Below are 18,868 nucleotides of genomic sequence, written 5' to 3' on the forward strand. Positions count from 1 at the left end.
ACAAACATACCATGAGTAGACACAAAACTGACTGAAGATGCTACTTTCCACCAGCCGGCGTGGCACAGGTCTGTTATCGACGTCGATAAAGGTCATGATAATCACGACCCATCACATCCCCACTGCTGAGGCACGGGTCTTCTTCCAGTGAAGGAAGGGTTTTAGGCCTAGTCTAAAGTTCATGATTCGCAATAAATACGGTGCCTGTGATTGGTGGAAGGCGCACTAAACGAGTTTATCGACATCGGTAAAGAACCCGTGTAGCGGTAGCAAAGATGTACAATGCTGATACGTTGCTATGAACATTGAACCTAAACTAAATATAATTAAAAAATTTTGCTCCCGTTTTAAATAAACGTTTTAAGTAATATTCTTATAGGAAATAAACTTAAACCTTTAACCTTAGCACTGGTGGGAAGGAGTTTCTTTCACGTAGCACATCTCTGGTGGAAAAGCAGCCATGTAGTGCATCTTTTATTTATTTAGCTGCAGTGAAATGACGTTTGAAAATGTTTTTTTCGTAAAATAGTCTCATTAGGGATCTGATTCAATTACAAACTCATAATAATCACAAATTATAAAACATCGTGTTGCAAAAAGGGTGTTTCAGGGGGTCATTCTGAACAACTTTTGTTCTACGTGTGAGTGTTGAGTCACCACTTTCGGCTTAGTATACCCTTTTTGCAACACCCTGTATAGCCAAACTTAGCATTCATTTGTTGGAGAATACACACTCACTTACCTACGAGCCTATTTATCATTCTTATTGGAAACCCATGAAATGTCATTTCACTGCATATACTTACTTAAAACTTAAAAGTTTAGGTATATTTAATTAAGACAAAATAATCCTCGAAATTATCGGAGTTAAAACATACATCTGACACTTTGCAAAACACCTCTGCAAATTTAAATTATTATGACTGTAATTTCTGGATTATCTACCCAAGTACATTTATATAATGCTGGCTTATAATTCAAGGGTTCTTACACACCGCTAGTTAATAGCATTATGTACTCTAAAGTGATAGCCGTAAGGTGCCAATCACTTTGAACACTGCCAAATATAATGAGTGCATCATAAAATTAGACCCTACTATGACACCGCTTATAGCACAATACTGTTGGATTCATTAACAAATAAAACACGGTTTTAAAACATACAATACATTGTGAATATACGGATACGCTTAGTATATGTACAGGGTGTTACAAAAAGAGTAGAAAAGGGGTCAACCCCTGTAAAGGTCATTCATTCTAAGAAACGAAATTTTTATGTACTGACTTTTAGCTTACTTTTTGTAACATCCTGTATAACATCGTGATTATTCTCGCTCACACTGAGAATAAGTATACTAAGCTCGCGAATTGTAAAGTTACTTATTATAACCTATGGACTTCACCATTAGACTAGGGCCTAATGCAATTCAAAAGTGATGATAATATAATGTCTTTAATAGAAAACTAAATACTAAATTAGTTAGTTTGACCGTGTAATATCTACACTTATTACGCTAGTAACACCAATTTAAGTGATGATGGAATGTTTTTTTTGGATTAAAAACTGATATTAGAACTCCTAAGATATCGGATTGAAAAATTCATCATAAGAGGCTTACTTTATTTGCTAACCATCCGCTTAAAATATCGTTCAATTATAAATTTAGTGCCAAAGATGGCTTATGTACACAATTTGAAATTGTAGGTAGGTACACTCGCCGTTATGTGTATTAAGTAAATACTTATAACACCCCTCTTTTTCTGTCGGTGGTTTTAAATACGACATTGCTGGCAAGCCGAACAGCAAATATCTCACTTACATTGAGTAATATATTTTAATTGATTACTCTTCATAACTTTAGATAGTACAACGGTAATCTAATCTAATATGTACAGGAAAGCTGAATGGTACTTATAGTTTATTTTATTTATTATTTAAAGAAGAAAAGTGTTCAAATTATAAATACAAGATGCTTTTTAGTTAACTATTCACTACTCGGTGTTTGTGAATAAAATAGCAAAGAACTTAATTATATTTATTCACTTTTACTGTCTTGTTTTTCTTTCCATCATCTAATTATTTTATAATCTTTAGTGGGGATAGTAAAGTTGGGATTGTTTTAATATCACTAAGTTTCGTTAAGGGCTGAGATGAAAATGGCATCGATCCATTTTTATAAAAAGCTATAGTTATAACAAAGCATTGGGGCTTTCTAGAATTTAATATTTAAGTAGGCACCGCCTTACTATATAGCAATTCTTGTTTATATATAGGAAATCTAATCTCAGCCTTGTATCTCATTATATTCATAATAAACACTTATATAAATAAACAAAAACGCAATAATAAACTTAATGCAATTAACACAAAAGTGGAATATTATATTTTTCGACCACTCAGTGCGAGTGATACCAAAAACAAAATTGTCAAAAAACAAAACTACTTATATATTTAAAAAAAACATTTATGGAGAAAAAACTGTACAGAGAGTTAAAGGTTCTAAAATATTTATTATATAAATACAATATATGAAATATTTTTGGTTGTACAACATTGTAAATATTATATAAAAAAAGATTTTTGGGTTGCAAAGTGATAATTCTTTAGTTAGATGTAATAGTTGTAAAAATAAGTGCTAGGATTTGAGTCACTATTAAAAGCAATGACTTTCCCAGTTTCATTCATTTGTAATCTATAATTTCTATTTATCATATCGTGAACTATATATTTTTATTTCATAGACTCATCTTTCTTTCATAAGTATGGAATATCATACCCATCCAACAATTTTTTTCCAAAAGTAAAATTCTGATGTATAACACTAAAGACGTTACTTTTACTAGTGACCTAGAATACCGTTAAACGCTATAAATAGTGCATAGACAATTTGTTTGCCTTTTCAAATAATAGTGTTAAAACTAAATTATTATTTGTAAAGTTCATTAAACTTAAAGTGTTTTAAGTACCGCGGTAAATTATGTAGTCCAGTGTTTAAAATATAGTTTAGGTACTTACTTGTGTAGGTAAATACATGAAGCTGCTAATACAGGAAGTGGAAGAAGGAAAAGCCTTCCCAAATATTCCAACTGCTTACTTATTCTTGAACAATAAACCATTTTCCTATAAAGTTCATAACTTATATCGACACCATTCTCTGTAGTGACGGCAGCGATCATGTATATTGTACGTATACATAATGTTTAATGTGCAATATGGCGATTTTATGTAAATAACTCTCGATTATTATACTAATGATCAGGTATTTAAAAACAAGTCCTGAATACCTGGCACTTTCCGCACTGGACTACTATTGTGTTACTCTATTTTATTTCCTTATTTAGTGAAATTAACCCTTAACATGACTCATTTTTTTATTGGTATCCTTTCTTCTGGGTAAAGCTAAGGTATAGATACCGATGGCTTTGATCTCTTGTTCTATATATATATTTAATCCGCCTTTGAAATATCCTGAAAAATCCACTTCAGATGCTGATATTTACCTTTAATTTCACTATTACTTAAATTCTCTGAATAAGGTATGTTTTCATTTTACACATCTTTTACAATAACAAATCACTATAGTGCGTACTGCGATGGAATTAGTTTAGTATATAATACAACTAAGGTTTTTTTGTTTCATACGACGTTTTATTTTAAATGGGGCAGTAGGTATATTTGCCTAAGATCTTGATATTATCACAAACAAGTGCTACTCATCTAATGTTGTTCGATACTTACAAAACTTTGTATAATTTTCATAGGTCATGATTGTGAATGGTATCGTACTGCATACAATATGATTAAAATTCTCTTTTGTCCACGTCCAAATATAAAATAATTGGTATTGGTTGCGAATATGTTATTTTTTTCAGTGTTTCAGTTTCAGTTGCGAAATTTTGTTGCGTACTTGGACGAAGGGGTAAAATTGACTCACTGCCCCAAAATGTTAAAGTTTGTTTTTTATTTTGTTATTTTGTAAATATTTTTCGGAGCAGCTTCCAGTTTCAGTAAGAAACAAGTGGTTTACTTTATTAACCCAACATTTCTTAATTTTAATGAAATTATGTATAATACTAATTTTTAATCAATAAAGCACTTATTTTATGAAACTGTTCAATTAATGGTGTTTAATTCTTTCACAATACCTATAGGTACTAGACTAAAGTGGTGCACAAAGCTGGAAATTAGGTAACAAATATTACGAATGAACAATACCCCTCTTAGGTTTATCTTTTTTGCAGTTAGGTGATAAACTTCGATTCCGCGATGTAAGATTTCACAGTAAGTTGCTTTGATTCCATTCGTGTACTGTGTATTGAGTCCGAACGCCATCTGTTGTTTGTCATCAAAACTGTCTTATAATTATCTGCCTTCCTAGTTCCTTGTCTTTCCTTTACTTTTAATTTTTTATCTTGCCCCCACCTGAAGATACCAGCTAGTCAAAGCTTCCAAGAAGGAACATGCTAGGCCTTGCGTTAACTCATACTTGACGTGCTGTAAACTTGAAGAGCGTACTCTTCAACAGGTAGAGAAGAGTCTACTAAGAAGTACCATAAAGTACCTACATAGTACTTCTCTTTTTGAGAGCTTATAATTTTTTTTGCTAATGTCCTCCTAGCCGAATTTCGACCACGGCGGCCGCAGTGCGCAGTACACAGGAGTACCCTCTGTTCCATCACTCTCATAGCCCAATGGGACGGATTGACCGACACGACTGGAGAGAGCTAGGCGCAGGACCGACTGCTTTACATGCCCATCCGACAGCATGGATCGCTTCACTGTTTCGGACAACAGTTCTTCTATGTCCTAACCAAACTTAGAACCACAATTTAGAAACACAAATTGATGGTCCCACCCGGGACCTCTGGGTCACGTAGCGAAGCTTCTACCACTAGACCACAGAGGCAGTTTTTTACTAAATCATAGATAGCGCTAGTAAAACCTCCATACTACAAAACTGCAAATGAGCTGTCATAAAACCTTCCATCCTATGGGTTGTTTTTATTATGCAGAGTTATCCTGGTTTGATTATACTTTAAATGTTAATGTGTTGCTATTAATTTCCTTTTGCATGGTTTGTCACAGGAGTGATGATTGATTCCTACCTAGCCTATAGCTCTTTGTCTTTGTCGCTATTCAAGTGGAAACAAAATGAGTAGAGGTATTCAAGCGAAACGAGCCGTGACTTCCCAAGAACTGAATGAATTTGAGACAGATATTTGTACATAATGGCAGTTCACATCTCGAAGCGAACTAGATAAGAACGAAACGAAAACTCGAAAACGAAACGAAATTTTATGAACGCATCTATGACAAAGTCGCGTTTTTTTTCGCACCTATTTCTGAACGCATCCAAAATTTCTGACAGATCAGTGATAACGGCGGAGCTCTGCATTTCGTCGCTTGTGGATTATTTATCAATTTCATGAGTAAAGTACTGTAATTTGTGCGTTAATTAATAAGTGAAACTTGCTGTGTGTAATTTGTGATGTTACGTAGCTGATTTTTGTGAGAGAATTACGGAGGCGTGAGTCGGCGTAACATCGAATCAAAATGGGTGAGTGCCGGCGGTTTTATTTATTTTTTCACAGTTGATATATTATTCCCACATAATTTATACAGTATTACGTTAACGGCATCGTTTGTTCAGTAAAATGTCCTTGTCTGCGAGTTAATCCGGTCAAGTCCACCGGAGCTGTTATTTGGTAAAGTTATCGATTTTTTTCACGCGCGTCGTCGACTCTTCGTTAGTTCTATTAGCGAGGTTAATGCGGAAATAAGTTTTACAGCTTCACTAAAACGTATAATTGGTTATTTTATCTACGTGAAAAACTAAACACGTCCATAAACTATTACATAAAAAAATGATTTGCGAGGGGATTCCCCGATTCTAATTCTTTACTATTATGACTTAAGTATATGAGTAAAATACGCTTTTACTGTACGCATACAATTTAAATTTCATTTTATTTTTATACTACATATCTTATCAACATCTAGTGTATCAAACGGCTAGGAATATCATGTTAAATTCCAACAGGATTTTTGTACTACCCTTAACAAAAACATCCTGAATTCATATTCCTCTGCCCCATAGACATAAGCTAGTATCTTTGCAATGGCCATAACTCAGTCCTCTATACACCCCATTCAATCACTATGGGCCACTCCCTCTGAGCAGCAGAGATATCCATATTTCATACACAAGTCTGTTACGTAAACGCTGCTAATTATTTAGCACCAACACGGTACCTTCCTGCCTGATTACATGTGGAGCGAGGTGGTAATGGAGCTAAGTGGATCCTTGAGAGCCGACCAATTGGTAGATTGTTGTGAAGTGTACCCACAGAACTAGGCGAGGTATAACTATATCTGTAGATAATATACAACATAGTTGATTTACCGTTTTGTTATTATATTTTCTGGACATAATTCTTGAATGCATGGGGTACGAAAATATATACTTATTTAAAACTATATGATGGAAGCAAAGTAAAAGCAAAGTTATTTCTAAGTGGTTGACTTCATGGTAATTAAATGTAGATGTACAGTGTATACACTCTAATTTATCAATATTCAGACTAGATATCTAATAATGATATATAATTTGATAAGTGGTGATTTCATAACCATTATCATTTCTCGTTATCATTTGATGTTGATAAATCAGCTGATAGAAAATTTAATTGGTTTTGTGCATGTCCATAACCTTCAGGTTTAAAATAAATGCACTGTTATTAGAAGAAACAATTTATTATATCAATCTAGTACAATTAGCAGCATTCCTGCAGTGTCTACAACAATAAAATGACCTACAGTACAATCTACATGCTAAAAGTACTCAAAAATATTACTGTTGTCGACAGACCAAATTACTTATTATTATTCAAAAGAAAGGATTTTGCTATAACTCAGTGATTTAAGTACCTACTTAACACAGATTCAAAATGTGACTTCAATGAAATAGCTGCTTGCTTCTTGAGTTCACAACTATTCACCACAGTCAATATTTTACTGTGCACATAAAATGGTATTTCTAGAGTATTAACAAGTAAGCATTGTACTCAGCTCCTATTTGAATTAATTACGGACATGACCCAGTTTGGCTTTGTTTCGAGCCAAGCCAAGGCAATGTTTCGTTTTTGACTGCTTTTGAGAATTGTGAATGTGGATAACAAAGTGAATTCAAGCTAAGACAAGAATATAAATAATCTAATCACACATAACTTATGAATAACTGAATTTGTTTTAAAAAAAAAATTAAAAACCTATTTATAAACACATGGTGGCCTTAAAATCTATGATTTTTTAAATACAAGTTTACAAAAGCGTGGACTTATTGCTAAAAACATTTTCTATTCCACAATACATCAAAGTAGCTAGACTATTCCACTAGTAACACTATTATTATTAATTACAAACTCATAAACTCTTATTTGTTCAAGTGTTGATTGCAATGAAATGTGGCTGTGTAGTGGCCTTGAATTTTATTATGTATATGTCGCAGGCATCTGGTTTAATCTCCTTTTTGATTGAACCGCTAGCCCGTTCATTGGATGGCGCTATTCAGTTGTATGACTAAAAGACAACTCGTCAAGTCGTTGATTGTAACGTTCGACGTCTTGACTGAACGTCATTCAGCGAAGTCGTTGAATGGGATATAGTATAGCAACTTTGTAATGTCTGGTTAGGGTGAACATGACCAGACAAGAGTCAACAAAAAGACTATGTTACAAAGCTCTTATCTCACAAATTAACTAAACAATAACAATAAACGTACCTTCATATTGTTGTTCATAACTTTCCAGTTTCGCCACAATTTTTTCTTTGAAACTATCCGCCCGCGGCGTAATATATGTAAATCCATGTTGTCACACTATTTTAACACAAATAACGCACTTTAAAGCTTATTTATTTTCAAAAAACTAACAATATAAGTGCTTTTTGTGTCAGCTGTTAGCTGTTAGACGCCATATTTGTTTTATTCACCACCTGACTGATTATAAGTCAGCTAACTAGTTGGACGTTTTGTGACGCTTGTAGAATCAACATTCGGCCTAGTCATACAACTGAATAGCGCCATCCAATGAACGGGCTAGTGGTTCAATCAAATAGGAGATTCAACCAGATGCCTGCGACATATACATATTGAAGTTATTTCTATATGTCCATAGAGTCCATAGAAAAACGCGGGCTTGGATGTATTCTCTTCATACTCAATTATAGATTCTTACCAACTTTTACCTGTTGCAAAGTTAGCGTGGCCTGACTCTAGTTTTCTTTGCTCATTCACTTTTGTGTTACACACTTAAGATTGGTTTCCAAGATTTCACTAATTTTCTCAAGCTACCCAGGTGTCGGCTACATACACCAGCCCAAGGGCTCACTCTAGATTGTGAAGAAGACTTAGTTTTGGAACACTGATGAGGTGACGAAGATGCTATCATGCAGCATACCTACTGTGGCATGCCCAGCATGTGGTGCAAGAAGTTGCGTCCGTTCACTCACATTACGCGGCCGCAAACGCGAACTTTTGTCACGTCTTGTCGTGCGCATCTTACACCCCGTGCTAGGCCTTCTAGTTGCATTAAAACAGCTCTCGTCCGATTTCTATCAAGCTGTAGCACTCGCGTATCAGTTCATCAGGTCGCCACGGCGGGTGGAGCGCAGCGGTGTCGGGTGCGGGTATTGGTTGTCTCTGAATATCGGGTGACGGTTTCCGAACGTGCGGAGAAAACGGCGCTAGATACATGGGTGTTGGTTACACGTAGGAATGTAGAACTGGGCCTAAATCCCTTCCCTGGAAGGACACCCGTACTGCTGGGGCAGTGGCGACGTAATGGGTTGTAGGTATTGTAATGAATGGTGGCAAGAGCGTCACAGAGGGATGACTTGATCCACTTCAGAAATCGAACGAATGAACGAACGAGAACGGTCATGCTATGTCGTACATCAGTCACTAAATACAAATAGGTACAAAATATATTTATTGAACCAGATTATATAAAGTCGTTTGCAATAGAATCCAACAATGATGTAAACAAACCAAATTGTCACGATTACTCCGTAATCACATACATTTGACGATCAATTATGAACATAGTCTGATTTCAACGAACGCACAATAGGGAATATGCGTATTTTTTTTTTATACTTTTATTGGATAGTTTTACATCACTTTATTCTAGTAAAAAAAAATTCAACGCCAAAATAAGTAATTTAAGGTATTTTAAAGAAAGTTAAAAAATTACAACCATCACGACCACTTTGAAATTCCCGTCAGGATGGCGGGCTGTCGTGACGTCATAATCGTTTAATTTCACGGCTCAGAATAATGAGTCCCGTCAGTCGGCATAGATTTTTTACCTAATCAAGTAATCACAGAGTTCTTTTGTATTTTCAACAAACCAATGTTGTCATGGTAACAAACGAAAAAGGAAGTGTATAAAGTGTGATCAGTGGCTGTTTTGTAATGGTAATAAAGTGTACACAATATTACGCTATTATGGCAATATGAATATAAAGTAATATTTGTATTGTATGTAAGTGTAACTTTGGTTCTCAGTAAGAGAGACTAACCCTAGACTGAGAACCAAAGTTACAGTAAGTACTTACTGTAACTTTGGTTCTCAGTAAGAGAGACTAGGGTTAGTGGGTCATTCTATTCTATTATCTGTGGGGGTGTAAGAACCTGCACCTGGCTCTCTTGAATGGAACCATTGTGCATATCTCAAAGGTCTAAACCCCCTTATCTAAACTATCGAATAAGAGTATAAAAATATATGCATATTCCCTAATATTTGGGCACACGGCTCTCGACTTTTCAATAGTCTTTGCTGTCTTTTTCCGCAGCTTGCCACAGTTTACTCGTTCATACTGCGTAATAAATTTAATGTGTCCAGTTCTTCTGATTACGAGAATTCTTCCATAACTTAATTTAGAAAAAAATAACAACTTTTGAAATATACTAACGACTGCCATTATAACCTAAAAGTAGAAAGAGCAACTTGTGTCATGTTCATGTCATAATACTTACAATACAAATTTAATTTTATTGTGTTGCAATATGGAGCATATTTGAGTGGCTCGTTGACTAGCGAATGGCTGTTTACGCCTCATTACAATAGAACAACTAGTGGCAGCCCATACACTACCAAAAAAAATATAAAAAGTCCTAAACTTTGCAAACAAACAAGCATATCAAACAAGAAGTGGAGAGGTTATAGGAGGCTAGGATCTACTCGTATTGGAAGAATTTTTATGTGATCCATCGTATCTGATCACAACGAGCATCACAAATACTCGGTGACATTAACATTTCTTTGTTTACACTTGACATTTATTTAACTATACGCAAACGCAAAGAAGTTATTATTCTGAGATTGATATATAAAGAATTATGACGTCACATCCGCCCTAAGAAAATGGGTGACGTTTCTCGGAAGTTAGAATTTACCGAAGTTTTTTTGTACTTTTCAACTTCATTTACTTGCTCAAAAATAAATTATAATCAAAAATAATGATGGAGTCGTAGTTAAGAAACAAGAAAGTTTATTATAAATAATATTTGACCTTTATTTGAACCACTTGCATATTCCCTATTGCTTTCACATTATCTTCAACATGATTTAACTTGTATTTATAAGTTAAATTTATTAAAACATTTGCAACGTAAAAATTTCGAAGTATTTGACAAGCTGTCATCTTAGTTTTTTACTCATCGAACTCTATAAGTCATTGAAAAGTTAGTGTTGTTCGTAATCTGAAGTTATCTTTTAATTTTAATTTAATAAATTATTTTAATTTAATATTATTTGAATACAATAAAAAATAATTTTCAAGAGCTTAATATAATTAACCAAAACGAAAAAAGGAAGAGGAAGAAATGAAAAAGCTCGACGGCATTTTAGACACGGCAAGCGATGACACAGTGGTTCCATTTATAATTACGGTCACCGGCGACACTTCTGATAGTGATGATTAAGAAGACGAAGATTTAAATTTGTTTTAATAAACACTTTTTTTATATATAATCAGTTTTATTTTATAGTCTATGGCTTATATATTTAATCTAATAATCTAATTAGAACACTATGACATCACTATGGGCATAAACAATACGCTGTCAATGTCAGTCCGCCACATTTGTTTACATGATTGTTGGATTCTATTGCAAACGACTATATGTTGTTACACAAGTCAGTAACAACATATATACTTAAACTATTAAATTTGATTAGCATTAGGTAAATTATTGATGTTTTAAACAGTGCTCAATGAACTTAGGTAATCTGAGAATGTATTTCTTACATTGTTAATTCCACCTAAACTAGGTCTCACTAGGTGAACTCGACTAGGTACCACACCGGTTATCGGATCTTTGGCAGACACTGGTCCACAGCCACTTGCAGACCAGCAAGCGTAGCGAACGAACTATAATAAACATTCAAACACACATACTTGAAGGTTACGAAACAATAATAAAACAATTAAACTCATGGCCTTTTGAAGACACTAATTGAGTAAGTAATAAATTAAAATGAAAGTGAATCTCAGATACACAAGCAAGTAGTTCACTGCAAGTTGTCTTATCACTTAGCCACGTTCACCTGTTGATTGATTAATTAAAAAACCATGTGTATTTCTAAAATCTTTCCATTTCATTAGACTCTAGTAGTGGTATAAACTCCAATGTTTTTATTCATCATAATAAATTGGAACATCATATTTTACAAACTCTCCGTTCGTAAAAAACCCTTTTTGCTTGGAGAAGAACTGGTTAAAATAGCTCACTTTTCAGATTTCTTCATTTGTCAGGGTTTCTTTTCAGTTTGTAGAACCATTCTAATCTACTCACATCTCGGATTACTGTTAGTTACTACATCCCTGGCTTAAAAAGCAATTTTATCGCCATCGAACCCGCTCACTGTCAATAGCATAGACCTACTACCTCTAGACTGGCAATCGCCGTGTGCACTATTCTCTTTCTCACTCAAACCATAGATGTTGCCGACAAAAAAATTAAACCTAAATATGGGGAAATTTAACTTATCATAATAACAAAAACAAAACTTGAGTATATCGTCGGTTGATAGGAAAAAGACACTAAAGGCTAATTTTTCAATAGCCAGATAAAAGTTTTGCTGGGAAATAATTTTGATGCTGTTGCGTATCAATGTCTCTCAATGTTTGTATTACCCAGATAACATTTATCTGACGATATAAGAAAAAAAACTTTACTCATACTTATTTGATTTCAATATAATTATTTAATGTACACAAACTGAGTGGATTGTATGATTCATTGTCTTCGTCCAATCGAAACAATCCTCTTCAAAATGTGCCGAACACAATTTTTGTATGTTTCTTTGGTTCCCAATTTGTGCGACCGGTAATGTCTATCCATTTTCTTGATATTTTTTTTTCTGTCGGAAACCTATGAAGCAGAGATAAATGGATGAGCATGAGCATTATAATCGTGGGCCAAATATGTGATGGGGTTTTTTTTAAAGGAAACACGCATTTCGTATCAATACAATAAACTTTATATTATACAGAAGAAATCACACATAGAAGAAAAAAACGAAACGAACGTTTCCTCACAATGAGAGGCACCTCATTTGAAAGAGGAGAATGACTTCTACAAAATACAATCTTCACAAAAACCGAATTCGTGCGCCCCATTTGTAAACCCAACCCGAGTCCGTTACAATTTCTAGTATTTTCTTTGCATACTATAATATTTGTGGGTAAAATAAATTTTCAATAACTTGCAACACCATGTGATTTGTTATGATGTGGTACCTCGTAATTTTTACTTAAAACTGATACTAAAAGACCTTACAGTAATAAAATTAGTATCGTTTTATATTAAAATCGAGCCAATAGATAGTACTATGATGAATGTAAGCTTGTTAAACTTGATAGTATCTACTTACATGTGAAAATATATCTCATCCATCATTCCATCGTGTTTTCGTTCAATATGCTCAATACAACCGAACAAAATCCACCCACCCATGTCACACACTCGTTAAGTGATGATAATAGTCTAATAAACTTAATAAACACCCACAAATCACTAGCAAATCAAAAATAAATAGCATTTAGAAAATTTTGTTGTAACTGTCAGCCTTTGTTTGGCACAGATTTTTCATTTGTTTCATTGTTTGGCACAGAGAACTGACGTAAACAGGCGCCACAGCAAAAAGGACAAAAAACATTTACAGCTTAACGTTTCTTTCTTACGCTTAATGTAGCTAAGCGTCTCTTTTTCGCAATGTCAGAACTGTCACGATTATACCCCTGTGGTCAATAGTGTTTAATTTTCGTATTTCGAATCCGAACATGTGGGTGAAGGTTGTCCGGTTGCGCAGGCGCAACGTTATGTCATTTACCAATTTAAAATTCCATTTTCAAAATAGCGTTATTGGCGGTTTGATGAAAGAGTTAATGTTTTTTTTTGTATCTCGATCCTACATCCGGTGTTGCCTGATGGATTTATGACTTACCTTTAAAAAGAAAAGTAGGAGTAGTACCACATTCAATCTGATAGATAACTATTCACTTATTGATAAGGTAGTAAAAACTATCTTTAATAGATAGATAAATAGATAGAATACACTTTATTTGTACACCAACAAAGAATAATAAAACTAACAAATTTAATATTTTTCTATCTATGAATTTATTGAACATTATATATATTGATTTTTTAATGAATAACAAGTGCATATAGCAATGTATCAGTCTATTCCACATATCCTTATCAAAAACCTTGCTAAAACCATAAAACGTAGTCAATCAGACCGTCACAGCCTTGGATGAGCCTCCACAAACGGGGGTCACTCTATATGACGAAAAACTAAGTTTCGGACCGCTGCTGCGCGAGCCACGACTCTATCTCGTTGTATTACGTGACAATTCTTGTTCGTTCATTCGTCGATTTATACAATGATGATGTAGAGTGACCCTCCATATCCATCTCATTCCATTGACTGGTTTGTATGACGACAAATAGATGTTATCAGTCAACAAGTTGTCCGTCCCATTCAACTCCATACAACGTCGGCCATTCGTCCATTGTTGCCAGTGTTATTGTCTGTTACATTGGTAATTTCATGATTAAGTGCCTGTTTTGTGGTTCGTGGCTCGTGAGATGGGTCATTGGATGTTGGGCCTGTTTCGAATCCTTCTTAGTTTATTGCTTTATGAGTTTATTATCATAGATCAATGTTGTCATGGATTATACCTATGTTAACATTGCGTTCTGTATTTAATTTTCTAGTGGTGGTCATTGTCACGATAGGGCTAAGAACAAGATAGAGAAGTGTAGTGTGTTAGTGCGTATTGTTCGACCTTTATATCTTTACCTAACATTATATCACCTTTCTTCCTACACCAACATACATTACATACGTTCTGTACAACTGTACAATCATGATCACCTTTGATATAATCATCAACCTGAACAGCAAAAATAACACCATTTGGTGGCAAAATTTTAGCAGAACAGTTCCCCTCACATATCCCCTCTGCACCCATGACCCTAATAATAAAGCGCCCACACAACTGTTCCCTCCGTGCGCCATCCGAGCGGGCCTTAGATTAACAATATACGAACAAGATGGGAGTGTCAGTTCAAAAAAAACTACGCAAAAAATTACACCCCGTTAGGTACTACCACTGAGCTCTTATTTTGAACTGGTTCGGTTAAAATAGTTGTGACCTTATTCCATTTGTTCAATGGTTGTCATTAGGTTGATCTTAAAACGGTTGCACAGTAAACAAAATACGGACAGTTTTTTTGTATGTTGCACACACAACATCTGGTTCGTATATAAATCTAAGGAGTGGGCCCATTCGTTGAATGCACAACGGTCTGTTAGCTTTATGGCATATTACGTTTTATTGACGTGAAATTGACTCTATTCTCGTATATTTCGTCCCTTCCTCTTATTAGGACGTTGCAGTCGGTGTAACACAGTAGTTAGACTAGCGTTTGTCCCGTGTTAGGTTTGTCCATGTAATATAGTGAAGAAGGTGTATATGTTGACGCTGTTACATACAGATTATATACAAAGAAACGTGTCGCTTTTTGTATTATCATTATCAACTTTACTACAATCCTTATTGCAAAACTACCCATAAATAATTACAAATACCTTGAACACGTTGTACATACGTTGAAGAGCGATGTTTGCCGTCGAATATGATCAGACATCAAACCTTGACCTTCAGCATAAACCATGAATTACCTGACGCGCCGCCCGCATGCGTTGGGAGATTATTTTTACACGAGCGCTTTCAAAATAATGGACCGCAAAAATAATCGTTTTGACAACCGTCTCTGAACCCTTCACGGCAACTTGGACCTTAACGATACCGTGTGCAGATTCTTCGGTATCATCACGACCCATCACGTCCCCACTGCTGGGGCACGGGCACGGGTCTCCTTCCAATGAAGGAAGGGTTTAGGCCTAGTCCACCACGCTGGCCAAGTGCGTGTTGGTGGACGTGGTGGTTCTTCAGCATACATACATGTAATTATGTAAGCGGTGTTACTGCGTTAGAGCGGTGGCAGCTCAGTCGGGTAAGCGCTGGCTTCTGACGCCAGAGATGCGGGTTCGAATCCCGGCGCTGACATATACCAATCAGTTCTTTAGAATTTAAGTATACAATGTATACCATTCGCTTTTACGGTGAAGGAAAACATCGTGAGGAAACCTGCACATCTAGATTCTAAATGCGTACCCTAAGTGCATTGTACTCGGCGATACGGCTCGCGACCTATCACGTGAGTACAAAATATACAGCGAAAAGCGGGTGTCTCACTTGCGAGTCACATCTGACTACCCCTTCTGGGACTACAGTCGTGAGCATTATGTGTTACTGCGAATGGTCAGCAAAGGCGAGAATTCTGCGAACCAATGAGTATCGAGAGTGAAATTATGGCTCGCCGGCGAATGGTGGCCGTCGATTTCGAGGTAATAAAATTGACGTCGGCTCGCGAGCGGCATTATGTAATGTTTTATCGTCTGTCCGTGGATTTCGCAAGAACACTGCTTTGCGAAGTCCCGAAACTGAGGCTTCAAACTTAAAAAAGGCGTTTCGAGTGAGATTTAAAAGTATGCTCAACTATGTTTCAAAACATAAACAGGTAAAATGACTCACCTTCGCATTATCATCATCATCATCACGACCCATCACATGCCCACTGCCAGGGCACGGAACTCCTTCCAATTTATACTGGACTTAAAACCTTACATAATCGTAGATGCTAGCATTTGATTGTGGCAAGTAGATCCTTACCTCCTACGCTGCTAAATGAACAATGAATGTGAGAGGGAATAAATTAAACCCCCATCACGTTTCATCACGCTTCCCCAATCTGCTAGATCTATCACCGCCGCCCACACCACTATACTCCCAACTCACTTTCGTTTCCAGACATTCGCCAATCGTCTATAAATAGGGAATATACATATGAAATCGAAATATACTGCTCGCTTGAACGCGAAATCTCTGGAACACCTGTGATTCGAAGAATTGTAGGTGTGTTTTAGCTGCTCTGGTATTTATCAATATTATCACGTAGCTCCTAAGTTTTGTGGTTCTTTTATCAGCAAATGTTTATAATATGACCTACCTACTACCTACTTGTGTGCCGTATAAAAATCTTCTCTTTGAGTATCTTTACAGGCATGTCTTATGATTTTCTAAATGCATCAGAAAAAAAACATTGTGTCTGAATTAATTATTCATGACCATTTTCTTCCATATTCTTATTAGTCAAATACGTTTTTATTGTCTCTACATTTTCCGCTTTACGGATGCAAATTAAAATCCTAATCTAAGCAATATGTATAATATAGAACGATTTCGTCTATTGGAATGTTTGCTATCTTATCAGAGGCACCTTACTTGACATTCGTATCGAGTTGATCGTTGCGAAATATTCACCCGCGCAGCGTAAATACGAGGGCGATACCGAAATGATCGGGAATAGAAAAAAGTACAAAGATATCATAATATTATTTACTTTTATTGTTTTTCAAAGTAGTCTCCGTGACATTCAATGCACTTTTTCATTCGATTAAACCAATCATTGAAACAGTAATCCCAGTCTGAAGTGGATACTGTCAAAACAGCTGATTTGTAAGCTTCGACCGACTCTTCTGGGCCACTAAACTGTTGACCACGTAGCATATCTTTAATTCTTGGGAATGTAAAATAATCATGGGGGCTCAGATCAGGGCTATACGGAGGATGGTCCATCAACTCCACGTTTTCCATATTTAAAAACGTTCTTGTTTTGCGAGCGGTATGAGAGCTTGCATTATCGTGGTGAAGGATTATACGACGATTCGGGTTAGTTTTACGAAGTTCTCTTACGACTTCCGGCAAACAAACTGTTGTGTACCAATCAGCAGTAACCGTCCTTTGTTCTTGTAATGGAATCGTATACCACATGGTCAGTTTTCGATACAAACGAAGCGACCATTTTTTTCGACACGCTGCGTGAGCGAATACGAGTAACTTTTGTTGGCTTTGGTTGGCCTCACCTTCGAAGACCCAAACTGCCGATTGATGTTTTCTTTCGGGCTCATATGAATAAATCCACGATTCATCACCAGAGACGATATTGTAGACAGCATTTGAACTGCCTCCATTGAACCGTTGCAGAGCAGATCGACACCAATTAACACGAGCCGACTTTTGTTCCTCGGTCAAACGGTGGGGCACCCAGCGCGAAACTAACTTCTTGACACCCAGTTCTTCATGTAAAATGGTTTGAATGGCTGTCATACCAATGCTGAGAGAAGCCCGAATCTGCTCGTATGTCACATGTCTATCTTCTTTTATTAACTGGCGTACAGCATCGATGTTATCTTGTGTTACCGCTGTTTTTGGCCGACCAGTAGAAGGGACTGTGGTAAGAGAGGAACGTCCACGGCGAAACTCAGAATACCAACGATATATAGTCGTTTTACTTGGTGCTTCAAGTTTATAAATAGAAACAAGCTCAGCGAGACATTGTTCTTGAGATAAACCTCGACGAAAGTTGTGAAAAATTATTGCACGGAAATGTTCCCGCGTAAGCTCCATTTTTTACACCGACTTGTCAAATTCAAATGGTCAATACTCTTTTATTTTTTACTTTTTTTAAAATTCGAAAATAGAATTATGTTTGAAAAAACACTACATTTGATACACCAAAAAGGTTTCACTCTAATTTATTCCTAAGTATTCTATTCCCGATCTTTTCGGTGTAGCCCTCGTATTCCTTATTGTAAACTTTTAAATTCAACTACCGAATGGCGTAGTGGTCCTGACTACTGAGCCGAAGGTCCCAGGTTCGATTCCCGGCTGGGGCAGATATTTGTTTAAACACAGATATTTGTTCTCGGGTCTTGGATGTGCCCGTAAAATGGCAATAGGCCCGCCCCCTATTACATTGGGACTAACATAACACTCTGGCGAAAAGTGGGTGCAGCAATGCACCTCTGCCTACCCCGCAAGGGAGTACATTAGTACAAGGTGTGAGTGTAGACTATATAAATTCAACTATTCGGTTTAATACCATACGTACTGTTACCGGAAACTTATAAATAGTTATACTTAACGTTATTTGTAAATGGATGACTCGGAATTGTTAAGGGCTATTAGATTACTAAACTGACCTGGTTTATTGGAGTCCTGTTGGAATTAATCCTTTGTTTCCTGACGATATGGTTGGTAGAGGTACCTCACTTCATCTACTTTTGATAATTATAGACTTATCTTCTATTACATATAGGTAGGTATCTGTTATTTAACATAAAATCAGAATATAGCTATTGCTCGTTGTTAGCCGATCAGGTTTCC

The 18,868-nt window shown here is 35.9% G+C and overlaps 1 protein-coding gene across 1 annotated transcript in view; it reads left to right on the top strand.

Annotated features, from left to right (window-relative positions):
* The first annotated feature begins 5,353 nt into the window (after positions 1-5,353).
* Positions 5,354-18,868, top strand: part of LOC105398365 (actin-binding LIM protein 3) — a 148,614-nt gene continuing 135,099 nt past the window's right edge. The window contains exon 1 of the mRNA XM_048630557.1: positions 5,354-5,558. Coding sequence (XP_048486514.1) covers positions 5,555-5,558 — 4 coding nt within the window. The 5' untranslated portion in view covers positions 5,354-5,554. The remainder of the gene's footprint in view (positions 5,559-18,868) is intronic.

Source organism: Plutella xylostella, chromosome 26 (assembly GCF_932276165.1).
Source record: "Plutella xylostella chromosome 26, ilPluXylo3.1, whole genome shotgun sequence".
Taxonomy (NCBI): domain Eukaryota; kingdom Metazoa; phylum Arthropoda; class Insecta; order Lepidoptera; family Plutellidae; genus Plutella; species Plutella xylostella.